Source organism: Lepeophtheirus salmonis, chromosome 2, assembly GCF_016086655.4.
Source record: "Lepeophtheirus salmonis chromosome 2, UVic_Lsal_1.4, whole genome shotgun sequence".
Lineage (NCBI taxonomy): Eukaryota > Metazoa > Arthropoda > Copepoda > Siphonostomatoida > Caligidae > Lepeophtheirus > Lepeophtheirus salmonis.
In genome coordinates, this window is record NC_052132.2 from 14,240,916 (window position 1) to 14,254,637 (window position 13,722).

General features: G+C 33.9%; 1 protein-coding gene across 1 annotated transcript; it reads right to left on the reverse strand.

Annotated features, from left to right (window-relative positions):
* Window positions 1–12,068: 12,068 nt before the first annotated feature.
* On the reverse strand, window positions 12,069–12,497 carry LOC139907682 (zinc finger MYM-type protein 6-like). Its single transcript, XM_071894144.1, has one exon. The coding sequence runs from the start codon at window positions 12,495–12,497 to the stop codon at window positions 12,069–12,071; it is 429 nt and encodes a 142-aa protein (XP_071750245.1).
* Window positions 12,498–13,722: the final 1,225 nt, after the last annotated feature.

Below are 13,722 nucleotides of genomic sequence, written 5' to 3' on the forward strand. Positions count from 1 at the left end.
GAATAAATAAATTCATGGCTTTATCTTATACAAGGCACTGGATAACAGCAAAATCTGCTGCCGATGCTCCTAACCCTGATTTGCAATTGAGTGAGAACATGCTTCACTCTCAACATATTGATAATGAACTCGCAACCTCTGTTCTGAAGAAAATGAGAAATGACAGTTGGTATTTGACTCAGGAATTAGTACCATTTACTATAAAACAAAAGCGGGCAATCAAGGTGTCAAAAATGGAAAAGCCGGAGTGCTATAGAAAAGGCCAGCCAGTTTTTCCAGTCATTCCTCAAGCTACATCTCTCACAGACTTGGTAGGACCTGAGTCACACTTTCTTTGTGACGCTCTCGGATTGAAAAGTGACTGGCTTATTACACCGGTTGATACCTGGGAAAATAATGAAAACTATAGAGCAGCATAGGAGTTTATAAGTCAGTAAAAGTCACCAATGATGTGGCTGAAAGAGGCGGTAAACTCATGAGTGACTTTGCAACCCGGATTACAAACGACCAAGAGCAGAGAAACTGTTTATTGCAAGTTGTGGAATTCAAGACCGTATATAATACATATTTTTAACAGACATAAATATATAAGCTTCAAAAAATCAAATTTAAACCATTAAGAATATTTCTAGTATGTTATATTGTATTGTTTTTTAGTATGTCATATTATAAGATAGTAATAGCTTAGGAGAACACCGAAAAAGACAAGGGGAAAAAAACAAGCATTTTTTAATATCTGAGGTAAAATTTACTCATGGGCAAAAATAAAGGGTGAATACTATATTTATACAAATTGAAGCACAGTTTATTGGCATTGATGTGATACCCATATCAATCCTATGCGATAAGCCATTGCTTAGCTATAGTAAAAAGAATACAAAAAAGTCTCGTTTTTTTTTTACCTTTTTTAGAGCCACCGACAATAAACTTTCAAGGCCCATGCAGCAGACATAGCCACACTCCACAACCCAAATGACTGGTATATTTAGTTTTTATAGACCTTGGAGAACGGGAAAAAGTCAGATGTTAAAAGGTTTGAAAAAAAGTTAAAATTTGAAAAGGTCTAACTTCTATTATACAGAGTGATCAGGCTGAGTCTTTTGAATTTGCATCAATAGTTGTCGTTATCTCCCAATGAAGAAAAAAAGGGACAAATTTAGCTTACGCCTTTTCCAGATATTTAATCATATAGTTTTTGGAAGTGTTCCAGATCTCAGATCCAGAGGAGTTAAAGAAAACAGACCAGGCCAATCCTTTCAAGTCTATGAGGGCCTACTCAAAAGATATCTTGATTTTACTTACCAAACTGTGCAGAAAGCTATCAAAAAAGTCGGTGGAAAGGGCCTTGTGTAGGTGGAGAGGCCAGTTTTGACATCAGCAATCGAAGAAACCCGCCTATTTCGTTGCAAGACCCTTTTAAATGAGTCTTTCTAGTTCTTTTGAACTCTTTTTAACACTTTTGGCCCCCTTACAGTCCTGATATCAACCCCCTAGGCCACACCTTAAGATTGCATGCCTAGGGGAAGGCCAGTAGTGTCCGTTCATCCAAACACAGAGGCCTCAAAGCTACTTTCAGCCAGCACTGGGAGCCAATGACAGAGGATTACAGGGTGTCCACGATAAAGTGGAACTAGTTAAACTTCATCCAGATCCATAATGTGGATATTCAGGGTTAAATCATACTGATATAAAAGGTTGCATGAACAATACACTATAAATTCCACCACAATTGTTTTGACAACAAACAAAAGTTATCATGGAACAAGCAAGGAGAGACGCCATCCTCGAATTGGCTCCCGCAGGACACAATCCCTCTGCTATCTACAAGCTTCTTAACTACCCCAAGACCACGGTGTACCGGGTATTCAATGCCTGGGAGGTTGAGGGGAAGGTCTGCCGCAAGGCCCACAACATGAAAAGTGACTGAATCCGCACTCCCCGCTTCCTTGAAGGCCTCCGGAAGTCCATCAAGGCTTACCCGGGGACTTCCTTGTCCATGTTGGCCACAAACCGTGAAGTGAGCAAGCAGCTGGTCTCCAAGGCTGTGAATGAGGACTTCGGGTACAGTTAATACCGAATGACCAAACAACACATCCTCACGGCATCCATGAAGGCCACCAGGCTCACCAACGGTACGCGTATCCTCAATGACCTGAAGAGCCATGGAGGAAGAATCATCTTCTTCTCCGACGAGAAGAACTGGACTGTCGACAGAAGCTACAATGTCCAGAATGACAGGTGGCTTGCCAAAGAGAGAGAAGAGGTGCCTGTGGTCTTCACCACAAAGTTCCCGGCCTCCGTGATGACCCTGGGTGTCATCTGCAGCACATGTGAGGTGATGCCTCCTTTCTTCTTCAATCCCAAGGAAAGGGTTAACGCGATGAGGTACTGCGAAGTCATGGAGGAGTTCGTCAACCCCTGAATGAAGGATAGGGCTGCTGGGAGGGAGTTCATATTCCAACAAGACTCAGCGCCCGCACACATCGCCATGAGGACCACTAACCTCTTCAACTCCCACGACATCACTTTCTAGGATTGCAACACCTGGCCCTCCAACTCTCCCGACCTCAATCTGTGTGATTACTACTGTTAGGGGAAGTTGGAGAGGGAGGTGTGCAAGGTCAGCCACAAGAGCATTGCGGCCCTGAAGGGCTCCATTACGAGGGAGTTGAATGCTGTCGATTCCGCGGAAGTCATCAGGGCATGCAAATCCTTTAGGGGCAGGAATGAGAAAATGGTGGCTGCTGAGGGAGGACATGTTGAATAAATTTATTGTTTAATATCATGTCTAACTTTTTCATATTAACAAATACACTCCAAATTCCATTTTTATCAAGCCGGTTGCATTTTAAGATAGTTCCAATTTATCTTGGACACCCTGTATATCTGCAGGGGATGCCAGACGTTCTACGGCCGCCTGGAATCCATCATTGCCGCTTAGAGAAATTACATTTATAAATAAAAGAGCTCAGACACATATCTATTTATAGTATTAATTTTATTGAAATTCTATTGGTAATTATATCTTATTCAAGTTTAAAACTCAAAGCGTTCAGATTTTTATGGACCACTCCGTGCATAATAATATTATATTTTCTCTTTAATTATCAAGATAAACACAAGTCATGCACTAGTTAATATTATGTCTTTTGACAATATTATAATGATATTACGTGACATCTCTTGTTGCAGGATCATCTACGTTCATTTATTATCTACATACATACCTAATTCGTTATTAAATATGCCTGTTTATCATGCCTTTCCTAAAGCCTATAAATATTTTTATAAGGTCATATATATGTATATAGCTTGGTACATGCATTCATTCATAATAATCAAATGAGTATATTCAAATGATTTCTCTCTATAGAATTACTTATTCAATGGTACATTCTACTATATAGTAAGTATAATGATTATTTAAGTTGAAGATATGAACTGAGTCACTCCATTAACTTTAAATAAGTTTTGGATGAAAACTAAGAAATAAAAAAACAATAAAAATAGTTTGTAGCAAGGGTGTATCGGTCTCAAAATTAGGACGTACCGCACGCCTTTCATCTTAACCACGCGTCCAAATTGAGTGCAAAAGCTGTTTTAATGAAAAACATTTGGTAAATGATGGCAATCTGAACATTTTTTAAAAGCTGTTATCATTAAAGACAGAACTAAGTGCTACGAAAATTGGTATTTTTTAAGGAACGATGATAAGAACAGGACCGTTTTTAAGTTTCATATTAAGAACCGAAAAATACTAACTTTTTGGTTCAATAAACAATTCATAGTTAGTTATATGGAACGTATCGATAATTTCAACATTACATCAGTTGGTAAGCTGTAATGTATATATATATTGGATGTGCGAGGAAAAGAGGGGATATAGAGATATGAAACTATTGAATCCAAATCCCTTGCTAGCATCAGCTGCTTCATTTATGACAACTATATGAAGTTGTTTTTCACTAAATTGGATAGAAAAGTACAAATTATACTTAAAATATTGACTTTGAAAATGAATAATGTCAAAAATATATATTCCAGGGTGAAAAATTTACTTGTTCATTTTCGTGGTTTAAATGGGTGACATAAAAGCCTCAATGAAATAAAGTAGCTACAAATGAAGTTGCTTTATTTCTACAAAAGTTGTCAGCTGATATACTGTATTTAAAAACCTTTTCATAAGTTCTTCCAGGTGCCTTTTTCAGATACAATTATTCATAAAGTCCAACAATTGAAAATAATGTCGTAAATAACTAATTAACATGTAATTGAACATTCGAAAATAATGACTTATATGCTTAGGATAATATTTGTGAGATAATAATTTGAGAGATTTAATCAATGTGATATTCATCTAAGCAAGGATATACATAAGAATGTACCATTTTGTAGATTTTTTTTTAACTGCTCAAACCCATTTTTCTCCGTACATTGATGAAAAGTTGAGATTTTCAAATTTCTTCACGAATTGAAATTTTCAACTCTACATCGTTCATCTTCTATTTGTAAATTTGCTTGTAGCTATAGTTTTTTTTATTATAACCAAAACAAAACAAGAGATCAAGGGATACTTACAAATAAAAAGAGGATTGATACCTTGAAAGTTAAGTATATTTAACTGCGTGGGAATATCGTTGCTTTTGCTCCCTTAAAAAAGATTTTCCTCAAAGCTAATTGTACCTTTCTAAAAATGCATTTAGTGTGGGAAAACATTGAAAACTTAATTTTTTAACCGATATACATCAATAAATGGTTTGAAGTACTCCAAAAATATAATTTCAAAAAGGAGACTAAGAGTGAGATAACGGTATAATAAATTATCATACAAGCTTTTTTATATGTGAATTAAAAACAACATCAAATACCTATTAGAATAATACGGTAGATTGGTATTATAGTTGCTTTTAAAACCTGTATTATACGAACTTGAAATTGCTATCAGTACATGGAACTACAATACACTATACAAAAAATGATCAAACGGTTATATAACTCTTAACATTTATGATCTCCTATCCCACACCAAACAAAATTGTCCTAAATTATAAGAAAAAAGAAAGTGAAAGATTTTATTTTAATAAAATAAAAAGTATAAATAATCAAATTTTGAAACTGGCTTTCTCTAAATAAAGAAAGTTTCTGTAACTGCATGCAAACTCTACTTAACGAGATTTTTGCTTCATACTTTTTATTGAAAAAGAATCATGAAACGACGTAGCTCAATGGAGAACGTGCTAGACAGAAAATGTTCTCTTGAACTCGATGTACGTAGATTCGCGTCTCGGCCGTTCTTAGAGAAGGATATGTACTTATTGTACTTCAAAGAAAATTCCTAGATCAGATGGAGTAATCCTAGCACTATAATGTTCACTAATACATAATCATTGCAACTCTATAAGACTAATTGAAGAAACATTAAAAAAAAAAAAGATTTCTTGTTTTTCGTTACCTAAACATTTTTCCTTATATTCTTGAGGAAGGAAAATCTCAGTATAAAGATTAAACACGAGTGATTGACGGAAGATAACAATGAGAAGCTGTTAGGGATTTATTTGTAGAGCTGTACACAACACGCCCTAGAAAGCGGAAGTGGCTTTTTTCTAGTTGCCAATCTGTACCGTTTTTTTTTCTTCCAAACCTGTTATCATTGAAGAAAGAACAGATAAGTATAAAGTAATCACAAGTGCTTGTGCTCATGAAATATAAACAGATATGTAAATAATGTTTTTTTAGCTGGCCCGTTTTTTGGTGTTATAATCTGAAGTATTAATTTTATTTCCCTTAGGTTTCGTCATTATTATTTACCTCCTGAGAGGCAAATTTCATTTCCTACTACAATTCAATTATATACAAACCCTGATAGAATATTCGTATGTGCCTATAAAAGACCGAGGACCTTGAGAATTTGTTGCAGGTTTATAATTCCAAGTTCTTCTTGAGCTCAGAGTAGAATTGAAGTCCGACATTGAGGTAATTCTTGCCAATGACCTTGTTTATTTCCTTCTCCTCCCTTGTTTCAGCTGATTGAAGCTAATTTAATAAAACACCGTGACACTTAAAACATTTTTCGAATAACAAGTTTACCATATGTGATTTTTGGTTTCTTTTTTTAACACGCCCAAAATACACATGATTTCCATTCCTTGTTATCTATAAAGCTTTGTTGGACTCAGAGAAGAATTGAGGCTTCACATCGGAATAATTCCAGTCTAGATATTCTTGCTATACATGGAGTGTATTTTGGGATACTTGCAGCCCGTGTAATTGAATGCCATAAAAACTAAGCTGCTTTCCTCTAAAACATTTTTCAAATTGTCAAAATTATCATGGTTCTTTTTATACATATCCAAAATATTTACGATTTACAGCCCTACCTCTTTTTATTAACAAAAGGGGTTAAAAAATATATATTGTTTTTCAATATAATCTTTTTGAATCCCAATTTTCAAATATGTAGTTACTAAATAAATACATATAATAATATACTTGACTGGCAACGAATGATTCATTGTTACAAGTAGGGAAGACAACAACTATTTAATTTAAAATCCCCTACTTTAAAAATTCCAATAAATACATATATATAAATATAAGTAAAACTTGTTAAAATATTTAATTTAAAAATGTATAATATATATTAATAGTTCAACAGTTCAAATAACGTTTTTATTTTTTATTTTACTAGTACAGGTATATGTGAAGAAAATGTAACAGTAGAGAAATTAGGTTTATTGCACATTGCAAAATGTTAATATTATTTTGTATTTAGGTTTTTGTATCTATGTTTGCTCATTTGTACCTTCAGGTTGCACCATGAGCAGAACTTAAGGTAAACATTAAAATGCAGAAATTTTTTATTTGTTGACAATATAATATTTTGATAAATAAAAACTATTTCTTTTAGGACATTTTCTAGAAGGAAGACATTGCTCGTAGTTATTAAGCGTCGATGAACAGACCCACTTTGCTTTACAAATATAATATATAAGAAGATATTATGTACACCCATTTTCTTTGATTTTGTACTATGAAACACTGAGCTGAACTAAATTAGCTCGTTGCTATGTTGTTATTTCTAGGCAAAAATATAATCAATTTATTAAGTAGTCACACAGTTCTAAGATATTAACTCCACACTCAAAAATGAGTAACGAAATGATACGGGTTTAACTCTAATTTGGTAAATGGTTTTATTGAGCGTAAAACAGAAATGAAATTTTGTTTCTTTAACTTAACCCAACAATGAGCTCCGAGCGGTATATAATAAACCATCTAATGATAGCAAATAAGAGACATGAAAAAAAAACTATAGTTTTTTTTTTAAAACTTAAATATTTCAATGTTAGTGATCTTTGACTTTTTTTAACTTTAACCATATACATATAAAACCCTTTTAAATATTAAAAAAAAAAAAAAATAGTGACAAAAATATGGAAATAAAAGTAAGGAAGGCTTTAAAAAAATCATAATCCTATCTGTATAGTAAATGTTTTTTATTTCATACAACAAGACCAAAATAGAAAAATATATTATCTAAATATACAAAGACGATATATGTATGTAAAGTAACACACTATTGTTATAAATATATTAAAAGGCTTTTTAGAATAATGCGCCTACATTTTTAAACTTAAAATTGAATTTTGGTACAATTTTGTTATCCAACTATAAATTATTTTTAATGGATTTATAGAATTATAGGTGCAGAACAAATTTATTGTTTTGTATCAAAAAATGAAAAGTTAATTATAGGTTAAATTACATTATACCGAGTGTAGATAAAAAAGGGGTCCTTCTAAAAATATGTACAGTTTTTAATAGATGTTGTTGATTAAATCTTAAAGTTCCGATTAGATTTGAATAGCATAGATTATAAGCCTTTGATTGATGTACATTAGCGGGTCTCGTTAATGCATTTTTCTGAGCTATGCAAACTTAAAAGAAATCAAAATTTATATAATTTTAAACAAATTATGAAAATAGTAAAAAAAAAAAATTGTGAATAATTTTGAGGGCTCTACCGCCCTTCAAAGTTTTGTAAAAATTTACGTCTTCGCAGATTTAAACTGTGAAGCTAAATTAATACCAAAATTAATTTTGAGAGTTAATGTATTGTTAAGGCAAGAATGGTCACTCGGTAGGGCGCAAAATCTCTGCCGATGGTCATTTTTTGTTGTGATCTTGACCTTGGAATTTCTTCTGGACCTCTCAAAATGTAATAACCTCTAACTGTTACCATATTTAATTTCAGTACCAAGTTTGACCAAAATCGATCTGTATCTTTTATTATTATATTTTATTTTGTTATTAAAATCAACGATACTAAAAATTTTGCATCATTTTGAGGGCTCTATCAGTCTTTGAATTTTTGATAAAAATTCAATTTTTCCACAATTTAACTGATTGCTTAAAATAATAGAAGAATAAATATTGAAAGGTATTTTATTATCAAAATCAATGATCCAAAATATAGAAAAATAATATAAATAAATTAAAAATTATAATCCATGACAAAACTTAGATTTTAAATTTATTTTTTGTCCAAAATTTGACATATCTGCCCAAAATTTGACATTTCTGCCCGAAATTGCAATCTATTTCTTATAAAGCCATCTGTAGAACTAGCAAAAGTTAATTACACTTTGTGAAGCATTTTTTTACCAGTTTAGCACATCTTTGAATGATTTTGTGTGACAAGGGAAATCAACAATTTCTAATTTCTTATTTTTGGCCATGATTAGAAGTTCGAAATACTTCGAAGAAACAGTGGTACTATAACTTGCCATTCGTGCCACAAAATATCTCGGTGTAATCTCTTGTATAAAAGTTTACTTTTGGTGACTTAAATATGCTGCTTTTAGTGCTTCTTTCAGTTCCCCTAGCTTTTATAACTCTTCGCAATGCCAACTCCCGAATGTGGTCCCGCTCATCAAACAATATACTGACAAGAAAGTTTTCTGTGTGAGCAAAAATAGCATTACTTTCGATAATAGGTTCCACGACAGACCTAAGATTTTAGGTAAAAATCTAGAGCAAATAATCAGTTCCAAAAAATGCATAAGTCCATCCTTAATAGACGTTTTTTGCTTCATTAGGAACCACAATGGAGCGTAGACTTTAAGCACGTAGTTGACAAGCACTTGCAATTTTTTGGATGGATTATGAGTACTTGTATAAAGTCTGAGTAAAAGATTAGCAGTAAGCCATCTTGAGTGTACCAATTTTCCAGGTTTACAGTTTGACAGCGCAGAAGTACATAAACAAGTTGGAACTGTTTGACATATTTGATACACATATTTTTTATATGTACTTAGTCGATTGACCACATTCTTCAGCAATTTAGGCGAATTAGGTTGTAGTTCTGTCAAATGCAACGGAAATTATGCCATCTCAATTCCAACCTTGCCCCTCTAATAAATGTATGATCGAAGTAAATATGGGCCTCCTTGTAACATGACTTGGCGTTATGTGTGTAAATAAAATGAACCATGTTCTGATAACTTCTTTGCAATGGTAACAGTCCCCTTTTTTCTTATTTATCTGAGTTTTATCTATTCGTCCATTAAAGTATATACTTCTAATGCCAACTCCTTCAAAACCCTGTGAAACTTTTACGCGAGCTTTAGATACAGCTCCTTGAATCTTGTTTTTATTGATGACCAGAGTTGAATTTTCGGCAGAAACTAAGCCGAAGTCAGCAAAAATTGCAGAAGCAACAGCAGATCGTAGATTATTATTTATTAAAAAAAAATATAATAGTAAAAGTAATGGATCGATTTTGTTCAAACTTGGTACAAAGACTATATATATTCACAGTAAGAGACCATTACATTTTGAAAAGTCAAGTTCAAATCCCAAGGTCAAGGTCACACCAAAAAATGACCATAAGCGGAGGTCTTGCACTCTAACGAGTGCCCATTCTTGTTTTAATCATAATACAACTCTTATTAAATTTAATTTTTGTATTATTTTAGACATACAGTTTAAATCTGTGAAGACGTACATTTTTACAAAACTTTGAAGAGCGGTTGAGCCCTCCAAATGATTCACAATTTTATTTTTTAACTGTATACAATTACACAAATTTTTATGCCTCTTGTGTTTGCATAGCTCAAAAAAAATACATGAATGGAACTCTGTAATGTACATGTTGTTATCAAAAATTCTTTATAGGTCACGATGGAGGCAGAAGAGTCATCATAGGCAATTAAATCCGCGCCGGTAGGACCACCTCGGACATCATAAAGGTCTTAAATGTCAGCAAGGCCAAATTCTGTTTGGTAAGAAATTGTTTGGCTGATAGGGACAACTTTAAGGGCAATCCTTCAGAATGGCAAACCCACCAAAGTGAAGCCTAAATACATCATGGAGGCTTCTACACTCAACCACACGATGAAGATGTCAGAGTATCCCAAGAAGAAAAAGGTGCATCGGTTTACTTTGGGCAAGGCCATTTTAAACGCTGGATGTAGGTCGCTTAGAAAAATTGGGAGGCCACTCCTGTACCAACGTCAAAAAGAACTCCGTCTTCAGCAATGTCAACAACTCTTGAATGATCTGAAGCACAACAGCAACTGGGTGATTTTTTTCCTCCGATGAAAAGACCTTTACCGCTGACCCCGTCTACAACAAGCAAAATGATCGTGTGGTATGCTTTGGCAAGGCTTAAAACATCATCAGGACAGTCACCAAGACCAAACATCCGGCCTCTTTGGTGATGTTAGGGCTAGTGGCATCAACTGGATAAAAATGCCTCCAATTTGGTTTTTGTTAATGTGGCCGACCACTTGATGGTGTTGAAGTAAAATGTGGTCCCATAGATCACCAAGACCATAAATAAGTCCAACAAGGCCACGTACGTATTTCAAAGGGACAAGGCTCCGGCCCATACTGTGAATATCGTACAATAGTAGATGGGTAGCAACATGACCTTCTGGCCCAAGAACCTTTGGCTCCTCAGAGCCCAGATATGAATCCCCTGGATTACTCCATTTGGTGGCAAATTAAGAAGAAGGCTCGCAAAGTCCACAACCCGAACATTGATGGCCTGAAGACCTCCGTTAAACAGCAGTGGAGGATAATGAAAAAGGATTACGTTGCCAATGTGTACAAAGGGTTCCGAAGGCGATTGGAGGCTTTCATTGAGACTGATGGTGGCCAGATTCATAATTAATCTGCATTGTTATTGTAAAAATTATTATAAAATAAAATTTTCTATGTAGAAGATCATCCAGATCAATTATGAGTATTTTAATGACTACTTAGAGCAGTGTTTCCCAACCAATTTTAACCCATGATCCACCAATGCATTTCTGAAATGTTCATGCCCCGGGATATTTGATGTACGGTGTTTAAAAATTAATTTTATTCACGGTAAGGAAGCATTAAAAACCATTAACTTGTCTTTAAAGAAAATTCCAATGAACATAGTATCCATTAAGAGAAAAATATAAAATGATAGAACAGTTAAATAAATAAAGATTCAAAACATATAATAAAGAACTGAAATCAGAACTAGAAATATTTGACTGAGATTTATTCTTTAATACTTTGATCATTTTGATTATTGAACATTTAATTTTTTTTTATGAGAAAATGTTTTCTTGACATACCTCAATAAACGTAACAAAACCAAATACTTTGTCTTTGCATCCAAAAGAGTTATATTTGATCCTTGAAGCTGTTTATTCAACATATCCAATTTTTCAAAAATATCTGTCAAATAACTCACAAAACCTTTATCATCAACGGGTTAGAAGGTCGTTCATTTCAGGCTCGTCACTTAAAAATACACTAAGAATATCATATAAAAACATGAATCTTTTCAAGCAATTCCCCTTTGAAAGCCACCTTACATCAATGTGAAGTAAAAGTCTCACATAGTCTGCATTTTTATTTCCACAAAATTGCATGAATAGACGCTCACATCTTGCATTAGCTTTGATAGTATTAACACATTTTATAACTGAGCGTAGTACCTCATTAAGAGGAGGAGTAGTATTTTTGGCCACTAAGTTCTCTCTATGAATAACACAGTGCACAAGAATCATTTCTGGAATCTCATCTTAAAACAATTTAAGGTAGCCTTTTTTCTTTCCCATCATAACAGGAACACCATCTGCCGCACAAGATATTATGTGTTCCATAGGTATATTATTAACTTGTAAGTAATTAGTTAGTTTACCATATATCTCAGCAGCAGAAGTGGTGATTTTTAATGATTTGCAGAATAGCCTTTCTTCAGCAACTTCGTCTTTATCAATATATCTTGCATATGCTAAGAATACAACTTCACTGTCTCTCAGGGTAGATTCATCCATTTGGAGTGAGAAATATCTAGATTTTAACTTTTCGACAAGTTGTGTTTCAATATCTTTGTCCATTTCATTTATTCTTCTAGTGACAGTATTGTGACTGAGTGGTATGGTTTTAACAACGTTGTCATCTTTTTTTTTGTAGTGATGAAAATCGGGTGCATTTTCCAACTCGCCCATTGTTAATTACTTGCTGAAAAGTAAACCTCCCTTTCTAATACATGCAATTTATATACAAAACTAGATTAAACCCCTGGGTGTGCTCATAAAAGAATTTACCGTTAGGGTTATCATGTTGATTTTTCTAACATGTACAAAATCCTCCCGATAAGTAGCACTGCTTATTTGTGTGATTGAAGATAGTAATAGATATATGAATCGTTTATTAAAATATTTACGTAATTGAAATTGCTTTATCTAATAGTGCTCCAAAGGCAAAATTTTGATCATAACTAGTACATATAAATCAATTTTGATCCAAGGAAGTCCTTACTTGAATATTAGATGTCATTGTTTTTTTTGGATATATCATTTAATCTCAGATGTCGTCCTATATTATTGAGTATGACCTAATACTTTTTATTACACCTCATAGAATAAAAGTTTGACTGAAGAAACTTAGAAGATTTAGTAACTATCTATGCCATATGTGTTATTAAAACTCTCAATTCCTTCATAGCAATCCATATTTTCACTTGTATAGGAGAAATGTGAAGAACTTATTACCATTTCTAGAAAAACTAATCTAATAAAAAGATCAGCTCTCTGTATAAAAATATAATTCTCATTGTTACAAAAATGGTTTTTTGGTCAGGCTTTCAAAATGGGGTTATAGTTGTGGTTCATTCCTTCAAAATTTATTAACCTTCTCTAGGAGGGGCTGCACACGGGAGCAGTCCTTGATGATGTCATTCCTGGGGTTATGGCTGAATACTTCCATGATGGAGGGGATGAATGAGGCCGTGGTATTGTAAGGGTAACGATTGGTATCCCTTTCAGTCACATTCCACACGTAAAAGTCCAAGGAGTTGAGGTCGGGGCTGTTAGGGGGCCAGATCTCCCTCTCCCAGACGTGATGGAGGGTCTGCCTACACCATTCCTGCGTCCTGTTTGCATTGCGGGCTAACTTTTTTGGGTCCCCTCCCTTCCAACAATATTCATCATATGCGCTTGAAGTTCTTCACAGTGTTGTAGGACAAGTTGTTGAATTGGCAATCTCCTTGCTGGTCCTTTGTGCGTGAAATCCCAGCACCATGGCTCCACGAATCGCCTCCTGCAGATTCCTACTCATAGTTGAACGTTTTGTTTGATTTGATTATTAAAAATCTAAGTACAATTACTACATTCTTTATCAAAAAGAATGCAACAAATCAATATCTTTCCCAATGCTGAACATTTAGAAGAG

Bases quoted from the DNA above. Each gene is read 5' to 3' on its own strand.
- LOC139907682 (XM_071894144.1), bottom strand. From the start codon at position 12,497: ATGGGCGAGTTGGAAAATGCACCCGATTTTCATCACTACAAAAAAAAA.